Source organism: Mus caroli, unplaced genomic scaffold, assembly GCF_978045245.1.
Source record: "Mus caroli unplaced genomic scaffold, Mus_caroli_1 scaffold_9, whole genome shotgun sequence".
Taxonomy (NCBI): domain Eukaryota; kingdom Metazoa; phylum Chordata; class Mammalia; order Rodentia; family Muridae; genus Mus; species Mus caroli.
The window spans coordinates 128,670,271-128,689,053 of NW_028227264.1; the positions used below are offsets into that span (position 1 = coordinate 128,670,271).

The 18,783-nt window shown below is 40.3% G+C and overlaps 1 protein-coding gene across 1 annotated transcript; it reads right to left on the reverse strand.

Moving 5' to 3' along the window:
* Positions 1–1,177: 1,177 nt before the first annotated feature.
* Positions 1,178–2,107, reverse strand: LOC110303965 (olfactory receptor 2AP1). The gene has a single exon (XM_021175207.2). The coding sequence runs from the start codon at positions 2,105–2,107 to the stop codon at positions 1,178–1,180; it is 930 nt and encodes a 309-aa protein (XP_021030866.1).
* Positions 2,108–18,783: the final 16,676 nt, after the last annotated feature.

The window sequence follows — 18,783 nt, forward strand, 5'->3', positions numbered from 1 at the left end:
GCAGACTCTATGTCCAATGTCCACATTTGAAGACGGCCAAGATCAAATAACTCATGATCATTTTCCCCATACTTTTTCAAGGTACTCACTCCCTGTAGCATATTATGTTTCCAGCAACCTATTTTTTTGAGATAGGGATTCTCTGTGTAGCCTTGGCTATGCTGGAACTCACTCTGTAGACCAGACTGACCTAAAATTTAGAGATCTGACTTTCTTTGCCTCCTGAATGCTGAGATTAAAGGCATGTGCAACTGCCACCCAGAGTGACCTATCTAATCTATCTTACAAGAGGCTTGTGTGTGTGTGTGTGTATGTGTGTGTGTGTGTATATGTGTGTGTGTGTATGTTTGTTTGTTTGTTTATTGATTGATTGATTGGTGGTCTCTCTTTGTCTCTTTGGCTAGCCTGAAATTCACTATGTAGATCATGATCACTTTGAACTTAGAGATATCAGTCTGCCTGTACCTCTCAAGTGCTGGAACTAAAGATATATGCCACCATGCTCAGCTAGTCTCCCCATAATTTTTTTTGCTGCTTTTCTAATTATTCTATTTTGCTTCCTTTACTATTTAAATTTGGAAGGATCTTTAGAATTTAGTATTTGAGACCTACCAGAGTGTTTTTCTCTACAATCTCCTCTATTTCTACATAATCAGTTATCTACAGTGTAGATTCTATGTGATTGTAATTGCTAAAAATTCATAGATCTGATTCAATTTCAGATGCCTGAACACTATGGATGTGCAATTTACTTTAAGTGAGGAATTAATTTAGTTCGAAACCAAAATAGTTCCTCTTATTTTTCCTTAGTCAATTTGGTTTGAGGGAAATTAATGAGATTTTTTTTTCAGTTCCTTGGATTGAAATTTCACATGCCAATTTGCAATATTCCTTTGATCTTGATTCCTCTTTTCTATTTTGTGTTATTACTACATTCTAGGACTCAGTTTAAATGTTGTTCCTTGTGATGGTATTTGTTGATTCTAGTTCAGACAACTAACTCAATTGCCTTTCAGTTTAAAAATTTTATTTAGATCATTCCATTAACACTTAACAGGCTGAAATGTGCCTTCAACTTTCACACTAGAGTCAATCTCTTAATTGGGTACCTAGTCAGTGAGAGAGAGCTTGGCACACAGTAGGAACTCATTCATTAAGAGTTCAATTCTTGAATTCTTTAAAGATTCACAAGCTTTTTGACTGTATCCTTGAATGCTTGCTTTACCTGTTGGTTCCTTAGGGTATAAATGAAGGGATTCAATAAAGGAGCAACTGAAGTAATGAGAAGGGCTACTCCTTTATCAAATGTGCCCCTTTCTTTTGCTGAAGGCTTAACATACATGAAGAAGCAGCTCCCATAAGAGAGGGAGATGACAATCATGTGGGAAGAACACGTGGAAAAAGCTTTTGTCCTTTGCTGGGCTGAAGAGAGCTTAAGAATTGTCCTGATGATGAATGTATAGGAGAGAGTTACCAGCATTAGAGTCACCACCAGGGTCACAGATGCCACGAGAAAGACAACTTTTTCAATGAGGCTTGTGTCAGAACAGGAGAGTTCTAGAAGAGGCTCAAAGTCACAGAAATAATGATTTAGCCTGTTGGATGCACAAAAGTCCTGCTGACTCATCAAAGTGATGGGAGGTATAATGGCCATCAACCCACCTAGCCAAGAGCAGAGAACCAGATGGGTACAGACTCTGTTGCTCATGATTGTCATGTAGTGCAGGGGTTTGCATATGGCCACATAGCGATCATAGGACATAGCAGCCAGGAGATAAAACTCTGTTGCTCCAAGAAAGATGGCAAAGAAATACTGAGCAAAGCAGCCAGCAAAGCTAATACTCTTGTTTCCTGTCGTAATGCTGACCAGGACCCTGGGAATGAAGATGTTTGTGAAAGAAATTTCTAGGAAGGAGAAGTTCCGGAGGAAGAAATACATGGGAGTGTGAAGGTGTGAATCCAGCAGGGTGAGAATGAGGATGGTCAGGTTTCCAACCATGCTGAATACGTAGGCAAGAAAAAGAAAAGTGAAAACTGCCACCTGAAGTTCAGGGACATCCGTGAAACCTAGAAGGATGAATTCAGTCAATGAAGTTTTATTTTTCATTTTTGGAAAACAAACAGACAAACAAACCTGAGTGTTAAGATGAAAAAGAGTAATCAGGGTGAGAAAGTAAGAGGTGTTCTGATGAGCACAGGTGGAACCTGTAGAAGACAGAATGAAACGGACCATGAGCTTTCCCAGATCAACATCCCATTTGCTTGGTCCTTCCTATTCCCATTTATATCCTATGCAAGAAAATTCTTGCATTTCCTCACATGGAGCTCTCTCTTGGGCCAGCATAAAAGACACATCTGTCTCACAAACAATGTCTAATATGTCTTTGTGATCAGTGGGGATGACTTTTCTTGAGGATATGTGAGCAAACCTATATTCAACCCAGAGGGAATATCGATAACAGATGATAGAAATGGCTGTACTCAAGTCTCTCTTGGAGAGCTAACACATTACTTTTGGGCCCATTGGTGACACAAAGGCAGCCACATCACAGAAGAGCCCATCAGGACATGGGTAATGGCTCATGCTTTACCACTGGAGATGCCCCAGCTGCTTACAGACATCTCCACTGGGTCTACCCTCCTCCAGCAATTGTTTACTGCTTAGTAAGCCCAGATTGGCGTCTTGTGAGTCTTGTAACTGTCTGGGCCTCCAGACCTTTATAAGTCCCCTTTCTTTTAGCAGAAAATGGCGGTACAACATCAGATGATTAGCAAATGCCTGAGGCTGCTACATCTTTTCAGAACAGTCACAAACTTATTGTCACTAGCATTATTGCTTGCCTTTCTTTTAAAAAGTTTTCTATTTATTTTTTGAGAATTTCATACAATACCCAACCCTTCCTAGATCTTTTTCTACCTCTCTACCCACCCAACTTCATGTTTTTTCTTCCTGTTCAACCAAATCCCAAACAAAACTAAAAACAATTGCCTGCATGCACGCACATATGCTAGTGAACACACACACACACATACACACACACACTCATACACTCACACAGTCATACTCACAGACACATACACTCATACACATAGACACACATACATATACACACATACACATACATACACATACACATTAGAACATGCAGTTCCATTTGTGTTAGCCTACTGCTCCTGAATGAGGGGACTGTTCTCGGGTGTGGTTGATATAACTGAGGGCCATTTCTTTTTTTTTTTTTTTTCTTTGTCAAATGACAGGTTCTAGTCCAGACTTCTCTTTCATTTTAGCATTTTTAAAATCTTTCATGTTTATAGTAATCGCTCATATTTCTTTTATTTAAGTCCCTTAACTTTCTTGCTGTTTCAATGGACAGCTTTTCATTTCTACTCAAAATACCCTAAGTCTGTTTTGAATGTGTCTGTTTGTTAGTAGTCACAGATCTGTGCATTAGCAATATGTCACTCTGTTACCTCTACATACCTCCTGTGGGTCAATCAAGTATGAGATTTTGAATAACAGACTGTATGTACTTATTCAAATGCATTTGCAGTCTTTAGTCTTTAGAATTTTAGTTTGCTATAAGAATGAAGAGATTTTATTAACATTTGAAGGAATTTTAGGAACCTAGGAATTTTTAAAACAGGCTTTTAAAAGCAGGATTAATTAATTTCTAGGTTAGTTTTCTTTGATAATATGCTAAATCACATATAAAACATTTTTCAGGAAATCACATGAAGCCATGACACCGCTCTTCCCTCTTTCCTTCCTTCCTCTCTCTCTCTCTCTCTCTTTCTTCCTTCCTTCCTTCCTTCTCCCTTTCTTTCTTTCTTTCTTTCTTTCTTTCTTTCTTTCTTTCTTTCTTTCTTCCTTCCTTCCTTCCTTCCTTCCTCTCTCCCTTCCTTCCTTCCTCTCTCCCTTCCTTCCTTCCTTCCTTCCTTCCTTCCTTCCTTCCTTCCTTCCTTCCTCCCTCCCTCCCTTTCCTTCCTTCCTTCCTTCCTTCCTTCCTTCCTTCCTCTCTCCCTTCCTTCCTTCCTTCCTTCCTTCCTTCCTTCCTTCCTTCCTTCCTTCCTTCCTCTCTCCCTTCCTTCCTTCCTTCCTTCCTTCCTTCCTTCCTTCCTTCCTTCCTTCCTTCCTTCCTTTTGTTCTTTCGTTCTTCTGTCTGTTTCTGTCTCATTGAGGCAAGATCTCATGTAGCCTGCCACGACATCAAAATGTATAATTAAGGATACCCTTAAATGTCTGATTGCTCTGCCTCTACCTCTCAAGTGCTAGGATTACAGCATGTATCACAACTACTAGATATAAGGTCTTTAAAGAGAATTTATATGCGACAATTCATGCACATTTCAAATTTCCTTATTTGTGAGCTCATATGGTTAAAAGGTCACTTTATCTGGATACTTCCTTAATGATTTATTTAGGGTGTTTCCTAGTAATGGTTTTAATAAAAATTCTTATTTTTTTTTACATTTTTTAATTAGGTATTTTCTTCCATTTACATTTCCAATGCTATCCCAAAAGTCCCCCATACCCTCCCCCCCCCACTCCCCTACCTACCCACTCCCACTTCTTGGCCCTGGCGTTCCCCTGTACTGAGGAATATAAAGTTTGCAAGACCAATGGGCCTCTCTTTCCAATGATGGCCGACTAGGCCATCTTCTGATATATATGCAGCTAGAGACATGAGCTCTCGGGGTACTGGTTAGTTCATATTGTTGTTCCACCTATAGGGTTTCAGACCCCTTTAGTTCCTTGGGTACCAGATATTAAAATTTTTTAAACAGAATTAATTTTAGTTTCATATATATATATACACACACATATGTATGTATATATATCTATCAAAAATTTACAGGATACTTTTGCTATACATAAAATATATTTTCACTTTTATTTTATTATACTTAAATTAATTTTCAAATATTGGTTACGATTCACTATATTGACATAATGACCTGGGTGGATTGAAATCCATAGTTGAAATAAAGAATCCAGAAAGGTTACACATGGGGCTGGAGAGATGGATGAGTGGTTAGGAGCACTGGTTGCCTTTACACTGACATGGAGGCCCATAACCATCAAACTCCAGTTCCAGGGGATACAATGCCCTCCCTCCACAACCATCAGGCACTTGAGTGGTAGATGTAGTGGTAGACATGAGTGCATAGACATGCACTCAGGGAAAACACATATATACAGAAAATAATAAAAAAATTGACATAGTGAATACTTTATTCTTTTAGTTACCAACCTGGAATCTTCTGGAAGAGGTTGAACATTTACATTTGCATCTTTCTCAGGCTTCACAACCACAGAGAAGCAATATCATTGAAGCTGTAATCATGGAAGACATTTCCTTACTTGACTATCCAAAAAGTTATAGTAGAAATTTAACCCTAAAAGTCCTAAGAGTTGGATAAAATGAAAAACTAAACAATTAGACAATAACATGTTATATTGCATTTCCCCCATTTATTGCTATCACTCTGTGTTATAGAAATCCAAGACCTTCTAGGGCTCCTTGTCCTAAGAATTAGCCTTCTGCTTTCTTGTCTCTTCTCAGTGGAGTAGGGATTTGATGATCTCTGTTTCCTAACTCAGTCAACTGAGGCAGATTCAAAGTGTTTGGACATCCTATGTTTAAAAAATAGGGCCAATAATTAGAAGGACTTTGAGGAGAAAAATAGTCCTAGATTATTTTAGTCCAGAATCCATGACAACCTCAGAAGGTAGAATATGAACACTGTTAACCCCAGATGATGCATTACCCAGAGTGGCACAATTTACATCTGGTGTACTGAGAACATGCACTGGGGGATCAATTGAGTGAAGAAGTTCAAGCAGCCCTGGGGATCCTTGTTTGGAAAAAGCTAATGAGTGTTCTTTGTTGATAATGTTGTGGACAATCTTACACTACAGCAAGGGAGAAAGTCCAGAGGGTCTCGCTTGGAGGTTGGCTGTTGGGTCACTGAAGTTAGAAGGAGCATCACTTGTGGAGGAAGTATGGAGTCATTAGATTTTAATTTCTCAGTGGGTAGTCACAGCTGGTCCTGGCTGTGGAGAGGAAGACTGGGTGGAAGATTTTGAGGTCATGAAGGTCCTGAAACGCCATATTTTTTAAACACAACCAGCTTGTTATTCAATAGCCCATGCACATACTTTTGCCAAAGGCAGTAAATAGCAGTTTTCATTTTTTGAGGGAACATGCAGAAGTGAAACATAAAACAGGTAAAAGTGTTATGCTCAAAGTAAAGTAAGAGTAGAGATATATGTCAGCCTATGAGTTTCTAAGGAAAAACTCACAAATCTCAAGTTTAATGAAGAGAGGGTCTTAAGATGTGCATATACAATATTTCCACCTAGGGACAACTTCCTGAGGTTGAATTTATCTGGTTAATCATCTACTTGCTAATAAACATTAGATTTGCACAGGGCAAAATATCTACAAAATGTCATTCAATTCTTAGGGTAGTGAGACCAAGAAAATGTGGTCAAGGAAAATGTAGCATGGTAACCAATTTTCTTGTTAGCATGCAAAGTGATATGTATAATTATAGAATTTTCATACATATTTGTCATTATACTTTTTTCCTTTTCATCTTCTCACATTCTTTCCTTACTGTTGGCCCCTCCTCCTAGTGTCATTCTTTCCCACAAACAGGTCTCCTTGTATATCACTGCAGTTCCATTATATTTTCTTCCACACCACCAATCCTTATGATTGCTTCCTCCCCTGACACATTCTTATTTCTACTTTTTTAAAAATATTTTTTATTACGTATTTTCCTCAATTACATTTCCAATGCTATCCCCAAAGTCCCCCATACCCTCTCCCCCATTCCCCTACCCCCCATTCCCACTTTTTGGCCCTGGCGTTCCCCTGCACTGGGGCATATAAAGTTTGCATGTCCAATGGGCCTCTCTTTCCAGTGATGGTCGACTAGGTCATCTTTTGATTCATATGCAGCTAGAGTTAAGAGCTCCGGGGTACTGGTTAGTTCATAATGTTGTTGCACCTACAGGGATGCAGATCTCTATATCTCCTTGGATACTTTCTCTAGCTCCTCCATTGGGGGCCCTGTGATCCATCCAATAGCTGACTGCTGGCATCCACTTATGTGTTTGTTAGGCCCTGGCCTAGTCTCACAAGAGATAGCTATATCAGGGTCCTTTCAGCAAACTCTTGGTAGTGTATGCAATGGTGTCATCGTTTGGAGGCTGATTATGGGATGGATCCCTGGATATGGTAGTCTCTAGATGGTCCATCATTTTGTCTCAGCTCCAAACTTTGTCTCTGTAACTCCTTCCATGGGTGTTTTGTTCCCAATTCTAAGAAGGGGCAAAGTGTCCACACTTTGGTCTTCTTTCTTCTTCAGTTTCATGTGTTTAGCAAATTGTATCTTATATCTCGAGTATACTAAGTTTCTGGGCTAATATCCACTTATCAGTGAGTACATACCATTTAAGTTCTTTTGTGATTGTGTTACCTCACTCAGTGTGATGCCCTCCAGCTCCATCCATTTGCCTAGGAATTTCATAAATTCATTCCTTTTAATAGCTGAGTAGTACTCCATTGTGTAAATGTACCACATTTTTTGTATCCATTCCTCTGTTGAGGGGCATCTGGGTTCTTTCCAGCTCCTGGCTATTATAAATAAGGCTGCTATGAACATAGTGGAGCATTTGTCCTTCTTACCAGTTTGAATATCTTCTGGATATATGCCCAGAAGAGGTATTGCTGGATCCTGCAGTAGTACTATGTCCAATTGTTTTGAGGAACCGCTAGACTGATTTCCAGAGTGATTGTACAAGCTTGCAATCCCACCAACAATGGAGGAGTGTTCCTCTTTCTCCACATCCTCGCCAGCATCTGCTGTCACCTGAATTTTTGATCTTAGCCATTCTGACTGGTGTGAGGTGGAATCTCAGGGTTGTTTTGATTTGCATTTCTCTGATGATTAAGGATGCTGAACATTTTTTTCAGGTGCTTCTCAGCCATTCTGTATTCCTCAGGTGAGAATTCTTTGTTTAGCTCTGAGCCCCATTTTTTTTAATGGGGTTATTTGATTTTCTGGAGTTCACCTTCTTGAGTTCTTTATATATATTGGATATTAGTCCCCTATCTGATTTAGGGTAGGTAAAGATACTTTCCCAATCTGTTGGTGGTCTTTTTTTCTTATTGATGGTGTCTTTTGCCTTGCAGAAGCTTTGCAGTTTCATGAGGTCCCACTTGTCAATTCTCGATCTTACAGCACAAGCCATTGCTGTTCTATTCAGGAATTTTTCCCTGTGCCCATATCTTTGAGGTTTTTCCCCACTTTCTCCTCTATAAATTTCAGTGTCTCCGGTTTTATGTAGAGTTCCTTAATCCACTTAGATTTGACCTTAGTACAAGGAGATAGGAATGGATCAATTCACATTATTTTACACGATAACCACCAGTTGTGCCAGCAGCATTTGTTGAAAATGCTGTCTTTCTTCCACTGGATGGTTTTAGCTCCATTGTCGAAGATCAAGTGACCATAGGTGTGTGGGTTCATTTCTGGGTCTTCAATTCTATTCCATTGGTCTATTTGTCTGTCACTATACCAGTACCATGCCATTTTTATCACAATTGCTCTGTAGTAAAGCTTTAGGTCAGGCATGGTGATTCCACCAGAGGTTCTTTTATCCTTGAGAAAAGTTTTTGCTATCCTAGGTTTTTTGTTATTCCAGATGAATTTGGAGATTGCTCTTTCTAATTCGCTGAAGAATTGAGTTGGAATTTTGATGGGGATTGCATTGAATCTGTAGATTGCTTTTGGCAAGATAGCCATTTTTACAATGTTGATCCTGCCAATCCATGAGCATGGGAGATCTTTCCATCTTCTGAGATCTTCTATAATTTCTTTCTTCAGAGACTTGAAGTTTTTATTATACAGATCTTTCACTTCCTTAGTTAGAGTCACGCCAAGATATTTTATATTATTTGTGACTATTGAGAAGGGTGTTTTTTCCCTAATTTCTTTCTCAGCCTGTTTATTCTTTGTGTAGAGAAAGGCCATTGATTTGTTTGAGTTAATTTTATATCCAGCTACTTCACCGAAGCTGTTTATCAGGTTTAGGAGTTCTCTGGTGGAATTTTTAGGGTCACTTATATATACTATCATATCATCTGCAAAAAGTGATATTTTGACTTCTTCCTTTCCAATTTGTATCCCCTTGATCTCCTTTTGTTGTCTAATTGCTCTGGCTAGGACTTCAAGTACAAGGTTGAATAGGTAGGGAGAAAGTGGGCAGCCTTGTCTAGTCCCTGATTTTAGTGGGATTGCTTCCAGCTTCTCACCATTTACTTTGATGTTGGCTACTGGTTTGCTGTAGATTGCTTTTATCATGTTTAGATATGGGCCTTGAATTCCTGATCTTTCCAAGACTTTTATTATGAATGGGTGTTGTATCTTGTCTAATGCTTTTTCCGTGTCTAAGGAGATGCTCATGTGGTTTTTGTCTTTGAGTTTGTTTATATAATGGATTACGTTAATGGATTTCTGTATATTAAACCATCCCTGCATCCCTGGAATAAACCCTACTTTCTCAGGATGGATGATTGCTTTAATGTGTTCTCGGATTCGGTTAGTGAGAATTTTATTGAGTATTTTCGCATCGATATTCATAAGGGAAATTGGTCTGAAGTTCTCTATCTTTGTTGGATCTTTCTGTGGTTTAGGTATCAGCGCATAATTGTGGCTTCATAGAATGAGTTGGGTAGAGTACCTTCTACTTCTATTTTGTGTAATAGTTTGTGCAGAACTGGAATTAGATCTTCTTTGAAGGTCTGATAGAACTATGCACTAAACCCATTTGGTCCTGGAATTTTTTGGTTGGGCGACCATTAGTGACTGCTTCTAGGTCTTTAGGGGATATGGGACTGTTTAGATTGTTAACTTGATCCTGATTTAACTTTGGTACCTGGTATCTGTCTACAAATTTGTCCATTTCGTTCAGGTTTTCCAGTTTTGTTGAGTATAGCCTTTTGTAGAAGGATCTGATGGTGTTTTGGATTTCTTCAGGATCTGTTGTTATGTCTCCCTTTTCATTTCTGATTTTTTTAATTAGGATGCTGTGCCTGTGCCCTCTAGTGGGTCTAGCTAAGGGTTTATCTATCTTGTTGATTTTCTCAAAGAACCAGGTCCCTGTTTGGTTGATTCTTTGAATAGTTCTTGTTTCCACTTGGTTGATTTTGCCCCTGAGTTTGATTATTTCCTGCTGTCTACTCCTCTTGGGTGAATTTGCCTCCTTTTTTTCTAGAGCTTTTAGGTGTGTTGTCAAGCTGCTAGTGTGTGCTCTCTCTAGTTTCTTTTTGGAGGCACTCAGAGCTATGAGTTCCCCTCTTAGAAATGCTCTCATTGTGTCCCATAGGTTTGGATATGTTGTGGCTTTATTTTCATTAAACTCTAAAAAGTCTTTAATTTCTTTCTTTATTCCATCCTTGACCAAAGTATCATTGAGAAGAGTGTTGTTCAGTTTCCACATGAATGTAGGCTTTCCATTATTTATGGTGTTATTGAAGATCAGCCTTAGTCCATGGTGGTCTGATAGGATGCATGGGACGATTTCAACATTTTTGTATCTGTTGAGGCCTGTTTTGTGACCAATTATATGGTCAATTTTGGAGAAGGTACCATGAGGTGCTGAGAAGAAGGTATATCCTTTTGTTTTAGGATAGAATGTTCTGTAGATATCTGCCAGATCCATTTGTTTCATAACTTCTGTTAGTTTCACTGTGTCCCTGTTTAGTTTCTGTTTCCATGATCTGTCCATTGGTGAAAGTGGTGTGTTGAAGTCTCCCACTATTATTGTATGAGGTGCAATGTGTGCTTTGAGATTTACTAAAGTTTCTTTAATGAATGTGGCTGCCTTTGTATTTGGAGCATAGATATTCAGGATTGATAGTTCCTCTTGGAGGATTTTACCTTTGATGAGTATGAAGTGCCCCTCCCTGTCTTTTTTGATGACTTTGGGTTGGAAATCAATCTTATCAGATATTAGAATGGCTACTCCAGCTTGTTTCGTCATACCATTTGCTTGGAAAATTGTTTTCCAGCCTTTCATTCTGAGGTAGTGTCTATCTTTTTCTCTGAGATGAGTTTCCTGTAAGCAGCAAAATGTTGGGTCTTGTTTGTGTAGCCAGTTTGTTAGTCTATGTCTTTTTATCGGGGAGTTGAGTCCATTGATATTAAGAGATATTAAGGAAAAGTAATTGTTGCTTCCTTTTATTTTTGTTTTTAGAGTTGGCATTCTGTTTTTGTGGCTGTCTTCTTTTTGGTTTGTTGAGGAATTACTTTCTTGCTTTTTCTAGGGCGTGGTTTCTGTCCTTGTATTTTTTTTTTTTTCTGTTATTATCCTTTGAAGGGCTGGATTCGTGGAAAGATAATGTGTGAATTTGGTTTTGTCGTGGAATACTTTGGTTTCTCCGTCTATGGTAATTGAGAGTTTAGCTGGGTATAGTAGCCTGGGCTTTCATTTCTGATCTCTTAGTGTCTGTATCACATCTGTCCAGGCTCTTCTGGCTGTCATAATCTCTGGTGAAAAGTCTGGTGTAATTCTGATAGGCCTGCCTTTATATGTTACTTGACCTTTCTCCCTTACTGCTACTAATATTCCCTCTTTATTTAGTGCATTTGTTGTTCTGATTATTATGTGATTGGAGGAATTTCTTTTCTAGTCCAGTCTATTTGGAGTTCTGTAGGCTTCTATGTTCATGGGCATCTCTTTCTTTAGGTTTGGGAAGTTTTCTTCTATAATTTTGTTGAAGATATTTGCTGGCCCTTTAAGTTGAAAATCTTCATTCTCATCTACTCCTATTATCCGTAGGTTTGGTCTTCTCATTGTGTCCTGGAGTTCCTGCATGTTTTGAGTTAGGATCTTTTTGTGTTTTGTATTTTCTTTGATTGTTGTGCCGATGTTCTCTATGGAATCTTCTGCACCTGAGATTTTCTCTTCCATCTCTTGTATTTTGTTGCTGATGCTCATATCTATGGTTCCAGATTTCTTTCCTAGGGTTTCTATCTCCAGCATTGCTGGGCTTTCTTTATTGTGTCTACTTTCCTATTTAGGTCTTGGATGGTTTTATTCAATTCCATCACCTGTTTAGTCGTGTTTTCCTGCAATTCTTTAAGGGATTTTTGTGTTTCCTCTTTAAGGTCTTCTACCTGTTTAGCTGTGTTCTCCTATATTTCTTTAAGTGAGTTATTAATGCCCTTCTTGATGTCCTCTACCATCATCATGAGATATGCTTTTAAATCCGGGTCTAGTTTTTCGGGTGTGTTTGGGTGCCCAGGACTAGGTGGGGTGGGCGTGCTGCATTCTGATGATGGTGAGTGGTCTTGATTTCTGTTAGTAGTTTTTTTTCATTTGCCTTTTGACGTCTGGTAATCTCTGGAGCTAGTTGTTATAGTTGTCTCTTGTTAGAGCTTATTCCTCAGGTGATTATGTTAGCCTCTATCAGCAGACCTGGGAGACTAGTCTCTTCTTAGTTTCCGTGGTCAGAGTACTCTCTGCAGGCAAGCTCTCCTCTTGTAGGAAAGGTGCCCAGATATCTGGTGTTCGAATCTGCCTCCTGGCAGAAGTTGTGTTCGACTCACCAGTGGTCTTAAGATCCTGTGGAGGGTCCTGTGGGGACCTTGGCAGTGTCCAGAAAGTCTGAGCGCAAGGAACCCTGGTGCTGGTGTGGACCGGAAGGGACTTGTGACCCTGATCAGGCTGGGTTTTCTGCTTCCCTAATTAATGCAGTCTCAGGTCCCGCACAATTGGATTGGAGCAGATGCTGTGTTCCACTCACCAGAGGTCTTAAGATCCCATGGAGGGTCCTATGGGGGACCTTGCGGGTGTCCAGAGACTCCGTGGGCAAGGAACACTGGTGCTGGCATGGACTGGAAGGGACTTGTGCTCCTGATCAGGCCGGGTTATCTGCTTCCCTAATTAATGCAGTCTCAGGTCCATCGTGATTGGATTGGAGCAGACACTGTGTTCCACTCACCAGAGGTCTCAAGATCCCATGGGGGATCCTGTTGGGGTCCTTGAAGGGATCTGGATACTCCACAGGCAAGGAATCCCAGTGCTGGTGTGGACTGGAAGGGACTTGTGTCCCTGATCAGGCCGGGTTATCTGCTTCCCTAATTAATGCAGTCTCAGGTCCCGTGCAATTGGATTGGAGCAGATGCTGTGTTCCACTCACCAGAGGTCTTAAGATCCCGTGGGGGATCCTGTGGGGGTCCTTGAGGGGATCTGGAGATTCTGCGGGCAAGGAACCCCATTGCTGGCGTCGACCGGAAGGGACTTGTGCCTCATTTCTACTTTTATGATCTACACACTCACACACACACACACACACACACACACACACACACACACACACATATATATATATATACTCTGTTTTATAGAAATCCAAGACCTTCTAGGGATCCTCGTCCTAAGAATTAGCCTTCTGCTTTCCTGTCTCTTCTCAGTGTAGTAGGGAATATATATATATATACAAACACAAAGTACAAATTAAAGTTTATATGCTGCATACAGGAGAAAAATGTGCTATTTGTCTGGCTTATTTGGCTTAACACAATGACTTTCTCTTGCATCAATTTTCTAACAAATGTTATGGTTTCTTTTTTTACACTTTAATAAAATTTCCACTGTATATATGTGAAATGGAAATTTATGATTGTGTCATGTGATGCAGACTATTGTGATGTTTTGTGGAGGTAAGACCCATGAGAGAGTCATGACAGACAACTCCTGGCAATAGCTGCTGATTTGTGTTTGGTGACACTTTTTAACTGGACTGCTGGTATCCTGACAGACTCTCCTTGTTCTGTTCTTAAGTAGAATCCTTTTCCTATGTTCTCATGAGAGTTGGATGTATCCTATCTCTGACTCATTCTGTCAAATTTTTCTCTCATTCGTCATTTTGTCTGCCCTCAGTTAGATATCATTGTTTGGGATTAAAGGTGTGTACTAAGGATTCCAGACAGAAGGATCAAAGGTATCAGGGTTAGGGTTAGGGTTAGGGTTACTAAAGGTATGTTTGCAGTCCAGCCAGATCACACAGACCTAGAATGTCTTTGGACATCATCACAATATCCATATTGCCGGGTTAAATTTCTTCCACAGTGTAATGGGTGGGATAACTACTTAACACTATGGAATCATGAAAATACAATATAGAAACTTACTATTACCAAAGATTCCTAAATATATGTACATGTATAAAAAGGGGAGTAAATGGAGTTACCCTGTATTGTTGGATAGTGTCTTGTCCAGGTACTGTGGACTACTGAATAAAATGCCAGGTATGGTTACATCTTCTGAGTCAGTGTGTTCCCATAGAATCCCTGAAATATTACAGGCTGTTGCCATTGAACTTCATTCCTTTGTAAAACTTGATGGTGGACCCTATTGTTGAAGATTCTGTGCATTTAAGTTGTGGGTCATGGAATCATCAAGCTGGTGCTGGCTTGGAAGCTTCACCCCTTTGATTAGCTTTCACAGTGTTGGTGAAAAAAGATGAAATTTCAAGACCTGTAAGTCATATAAAGTACTCAGAAATTGCTGGTTGTTTGTGAGCCTAGAGGCTGCCTGGGGCTGAGAACAAAGAAAAACAAACCCGGGCATGCCCCATAGTTAAAACATTCCTGGGAACAGCTTGACCATAAAGATAAAGAGGAATGTGAAGACATAACCGGGCTATCTGATCTGAGTCAACAACTCACAGAACTCTGACACCCTGACCTGCATGTATTCTTTTGCTGATGTTTGAATAAGCCAATAGTGTGTCACTATGCTGAATTCCCCACCCCTAAGCCCTTTACCCCATAAAAACCCCTAGCTTTCAAGCCTTGGGGTTGAATCCACTGTCTCCTGTGTGAGATATGTTTCGACCCGGAGCTCCACCATTAAACCACCTTGTGTGTTTTCAGCAAGAAGGATTCTTGTATTTCTTTGAGTGTGCTCTCTCTCTCCCGAGACTAGAGTGGGGGTCCCCGAAAGGGTGTCTTGCATTGGATTTTTCTCTGCATGTTACCAGGGAAGCAATGTCATCAGTAGTCTTATCTACCTGTGAGCCATGTAAGGTACAATAACTGTTTTGTAAAGATATGCCCTCTGATGCAATAGTGGTAGAAATGTTATGAGAATAATGAATCACATTATGGACATTGGACTTTAGGCTTATTCCACAAGATGGAACTTGCCATGGACCAGGCCTAGTCAGCCCCCCTCAATCTGTGGGAATCAGGGTCTCAGACAGATGGGCATAGAGTCGGCGAGAATGGGGTGACAAACAAACTCGACACAAGGGAGTGTGGATCTGAATGTAATTTGTCAAATCGAGCATTAGACTTTTTATACAGAAGAAAATAGGGAAGTTAGGTGACACACCGGCAAGGTACAATGAGGTTATCAGATGCTTAATAACTCTTACACAAAACAGAGGAATGCAAACATGAAGGACTGGCAGGAACCAGCTGGGATAAAATTCAGTGTTACCAACTGGGATCAAAAGCAGCCCCACCTAAGGTCAGCTTAATCTTAGAAGCCAGGGGTAAGGGCTTCATGCCCTTGCCATAGTTCCTATTCTAGTCTATATTGTATAGTCCACCTTCCCCCTAGGCCATTGTAAATTCCTGTGTATAGGTGTAACTCAGCTATCTATAGTTCTAAGTATCTAATCTGGTTCCTCCCTAGACCACAACCTTCCTTCTTCCTAGATAATGGTAAATTCCTGTGTAGGAAAGAGACTTAGCTATCCATGCCCAGGGTCGGATCAAGGATCGACTGCCTTGGACTTGTAAAGAATCCAACTTAGCTATATGTCAAATAGAGGCTCTTATAATAAAGCAATATTAATGGAAAGCACACAGATCCATTTACCAACTAAAGCAAAGACATTGGAGCATTTGTTATACAGGATGCCATGGTTCTAGGAGACTAAGTTTCCATGAACTTTTCGCCTCGGGACAGCATCCATGTTTTTGGGGTCTGTCGTGTGTGTCACTACTGGAGTGGATGTAGCAGGAACTCATGACTGGTATCATTTACTGGGCCAAAAACCTTTGGGTGGTTAGGTCATAGGGCCTAGGTGTGTGTGGTGACCTGATACTAATATTTGCTAGACAGACATAACAATCTGTCCCTAAAGTTCTTTTCTTTATATCCATACTAATTGTGCACCTCTCAACCCTCACTAGAGAATCTTCTTTTGGCAGTTGATGGCTATTAATACAAAGATCTACAACTCATTGATGAGAGAATAAGACTGAAGACTTCTCAACTATAAATGAGACATCTGTATTATATCACTTCCTACTAAGGCTCCCGGATCATCATAAAGGGGGCAGAGGAGACACAGAAGGAGTATATGCCTTCAGCAAAACAACATTTGCTGGACATGACAATATGATTGCATACATGAACAAACAGCAGTTGTGACTGCATACACAAGACCTGCACAATATCAAGCTAGTCCCCATCCCAGCTTGGATGAGGGAGGGGATGAAATCCCACCCCTGACTGAGGAGTCTTTGGCAATTGATAGCTGCCAGGGTAGAGGAAGTTTGTTTTTCTTCAGTGATGAGCCCTCAGAGGGCTATCCATGTCCTAGAAGATGACCCTACAGCTTTGCACTTAAAGGTAGCACTAAATGTACTCAGTGTGTTTAAAAAAATGAACATATCCTTTAGGAGCCCACAGAGACTGAACTACTAAACAGAGAACATATGGAGGATAGACTTAAGCCCTTTGAACACATGTAACTGTTGAGCAGCTGGAGCAGGAACTGTATCTGACTGTTACCTGCCTTTAGACCCTTTCCCTAAACTGGAATGCCCTGCCTAGCCACAATAGTAGAAGATGTACCTAGTCCTTCTACAACTTTATATGCCAAGGTGGGTTGATATCCATGGAAAGCCTCCCTTTTTCTGTGTCTTTTCTGAGGATAAAAGGGAGGAAGGGAAGATGGCAGGGAGGTGAGGTGAGAAGGAGAAACTGGGAGGAAAGGATGGAGAAGCTATGATTGGGATGTAAAGTAAATGATATGTTCTGACATAACTCTAGCCATTTTGTATGTAGCCTCTGTGTTGCTGATAAGGTGAAATTAAGTCCACTTTTTTTTGGAGTTATAACTTTACTGACAATAAACCAAAACGTTATGGTTGTTTTACTTATGCTCTATTATCTCAGAGTTCTGAAATTCCCCTGTTTACTACCTGTCTACTACCCCTCTTACTTCACTTAGGATCAATCAGGTCAAAGCTTAGCTGAGAATACTGTCTAGTAAGTCAAAATGTTGTATCACTCCTCTCCTTGCATCTTAAACTTTTGAACCTTTTTTTTTCTTGTAAAAAGCCTGCCCTAAGAACAGACTAGTACCACAATTAGGCTCCCAAATTCTTTTTTGTGGTCTTGATTGATCAGCCTGAATCAAGCATTCAATAAGTCTTAATCATATCTGAGATCAGAGTCTAAGTGGAGGTGCGTGGCTAATCCTGGACACCAATAGTAAATAAAGAAATCAATTAAAAAATAAAATATGAGCATATGAAGTTGGGAGGGCAAAATGTTGGTGGGGGAGAGAGGGGAAGATTTGGAAGGCAGGGTTTGGGGCACAGATTTGATCAAAGCATATTATATGCAGTATGAAACTGTCAAACAATGAAACAAACTCATGGAAGGAAGGGATAATTTTGGCTCACAGTTTTAGGGTGCAGCCCATCATGGCAGGGAGTCCACGGGAATAGGAGCTTGTGGCAATTAGCAAGATGGCTTTTGCAGTCTAGAAGCTGAGAGCAATGAATACTTGTGTTCATCATGCCTTTTCCTTTTTATTCAGCCCAGAAATCTAGCCGAGGTACCTGTGAGGCTTACAGTTAAGGTGAGTCTTCTCACCACCATTAACCTAATAAGGGTCTGTGATTTGCTGAAGAATAGTACCCCAGATTCAAATAGTATGCAAAAACATAGAGCATCCTCCATGCAGGGGTCTACAATTTATCAAAATGGAGACCTAGGGTTGAGCTTGCAGGCTCAATGTAAAGCAGATTAAATACAGAAGTGGAGGCTCACAGTCATCTACTGGATGGAACACAGGGCCCCCAATGGAGGATCTAGAGAAAGTATCCAAGGAGCTGAAGGGTCTGCAACCCTGTAGGTGGAACAACAATATGAACTAAACCAGTACTCCCAGAGCTCATGTCTCTAGCTGCATATGTAGTAGAAGATGGCCTAGTTGGCCATCATTGGGAAAAGAGGCCCCTTGGTCTTGCAAACTTTCTATGCCCCAGTACAGGGGAATGCCAGGGCCAAGAAGTGGGAGTAGGTGGGTAGGGGATCAGGGGGGTGGGGTGGGTATAGAAAACTTTCGGGATAGCATTTGAAATATAAATAAAGAAAATATCTAATAATAATAAAAAAAGAATTCTAGGGAGGGGTAGGTGACCTTTATCTTGTTTGGTTGACTTGGTCTCTTGGAGTATGAGTGACTTTGGGATTGGATAGGGCTCTGGGCACTTTCCAGAACTATTGTGGAGGGGTCTAGAAACTGTTGTTGACTCATTTTGACTGACTACTTTTGCCTCAGGTTAGATGTCAAGGCAGGTCCTGATTGCTACCTGTGGGCTGTTTTTTTTTTTTTTTTTTTTTTCCCCCCAGGAACTGACTTGCTCAACTTGCTTAGTTCTGGGAAAGAGAAACTTAGGCCTAGTCTCCTGAAATGTCAGTTTGGAGCCTGTCATGGATCCCCCTGGCTTAGT

What these genes read in the sequence shown, in the direction of transcription:
- LOC110303965 (XM_021175207.2), bottom strand. Translation starts at nt 2,107, where the DNA reads ATGAAAAATAAAACTTCATTGACTGAATTCATCCTTCTAGGTTTCACG.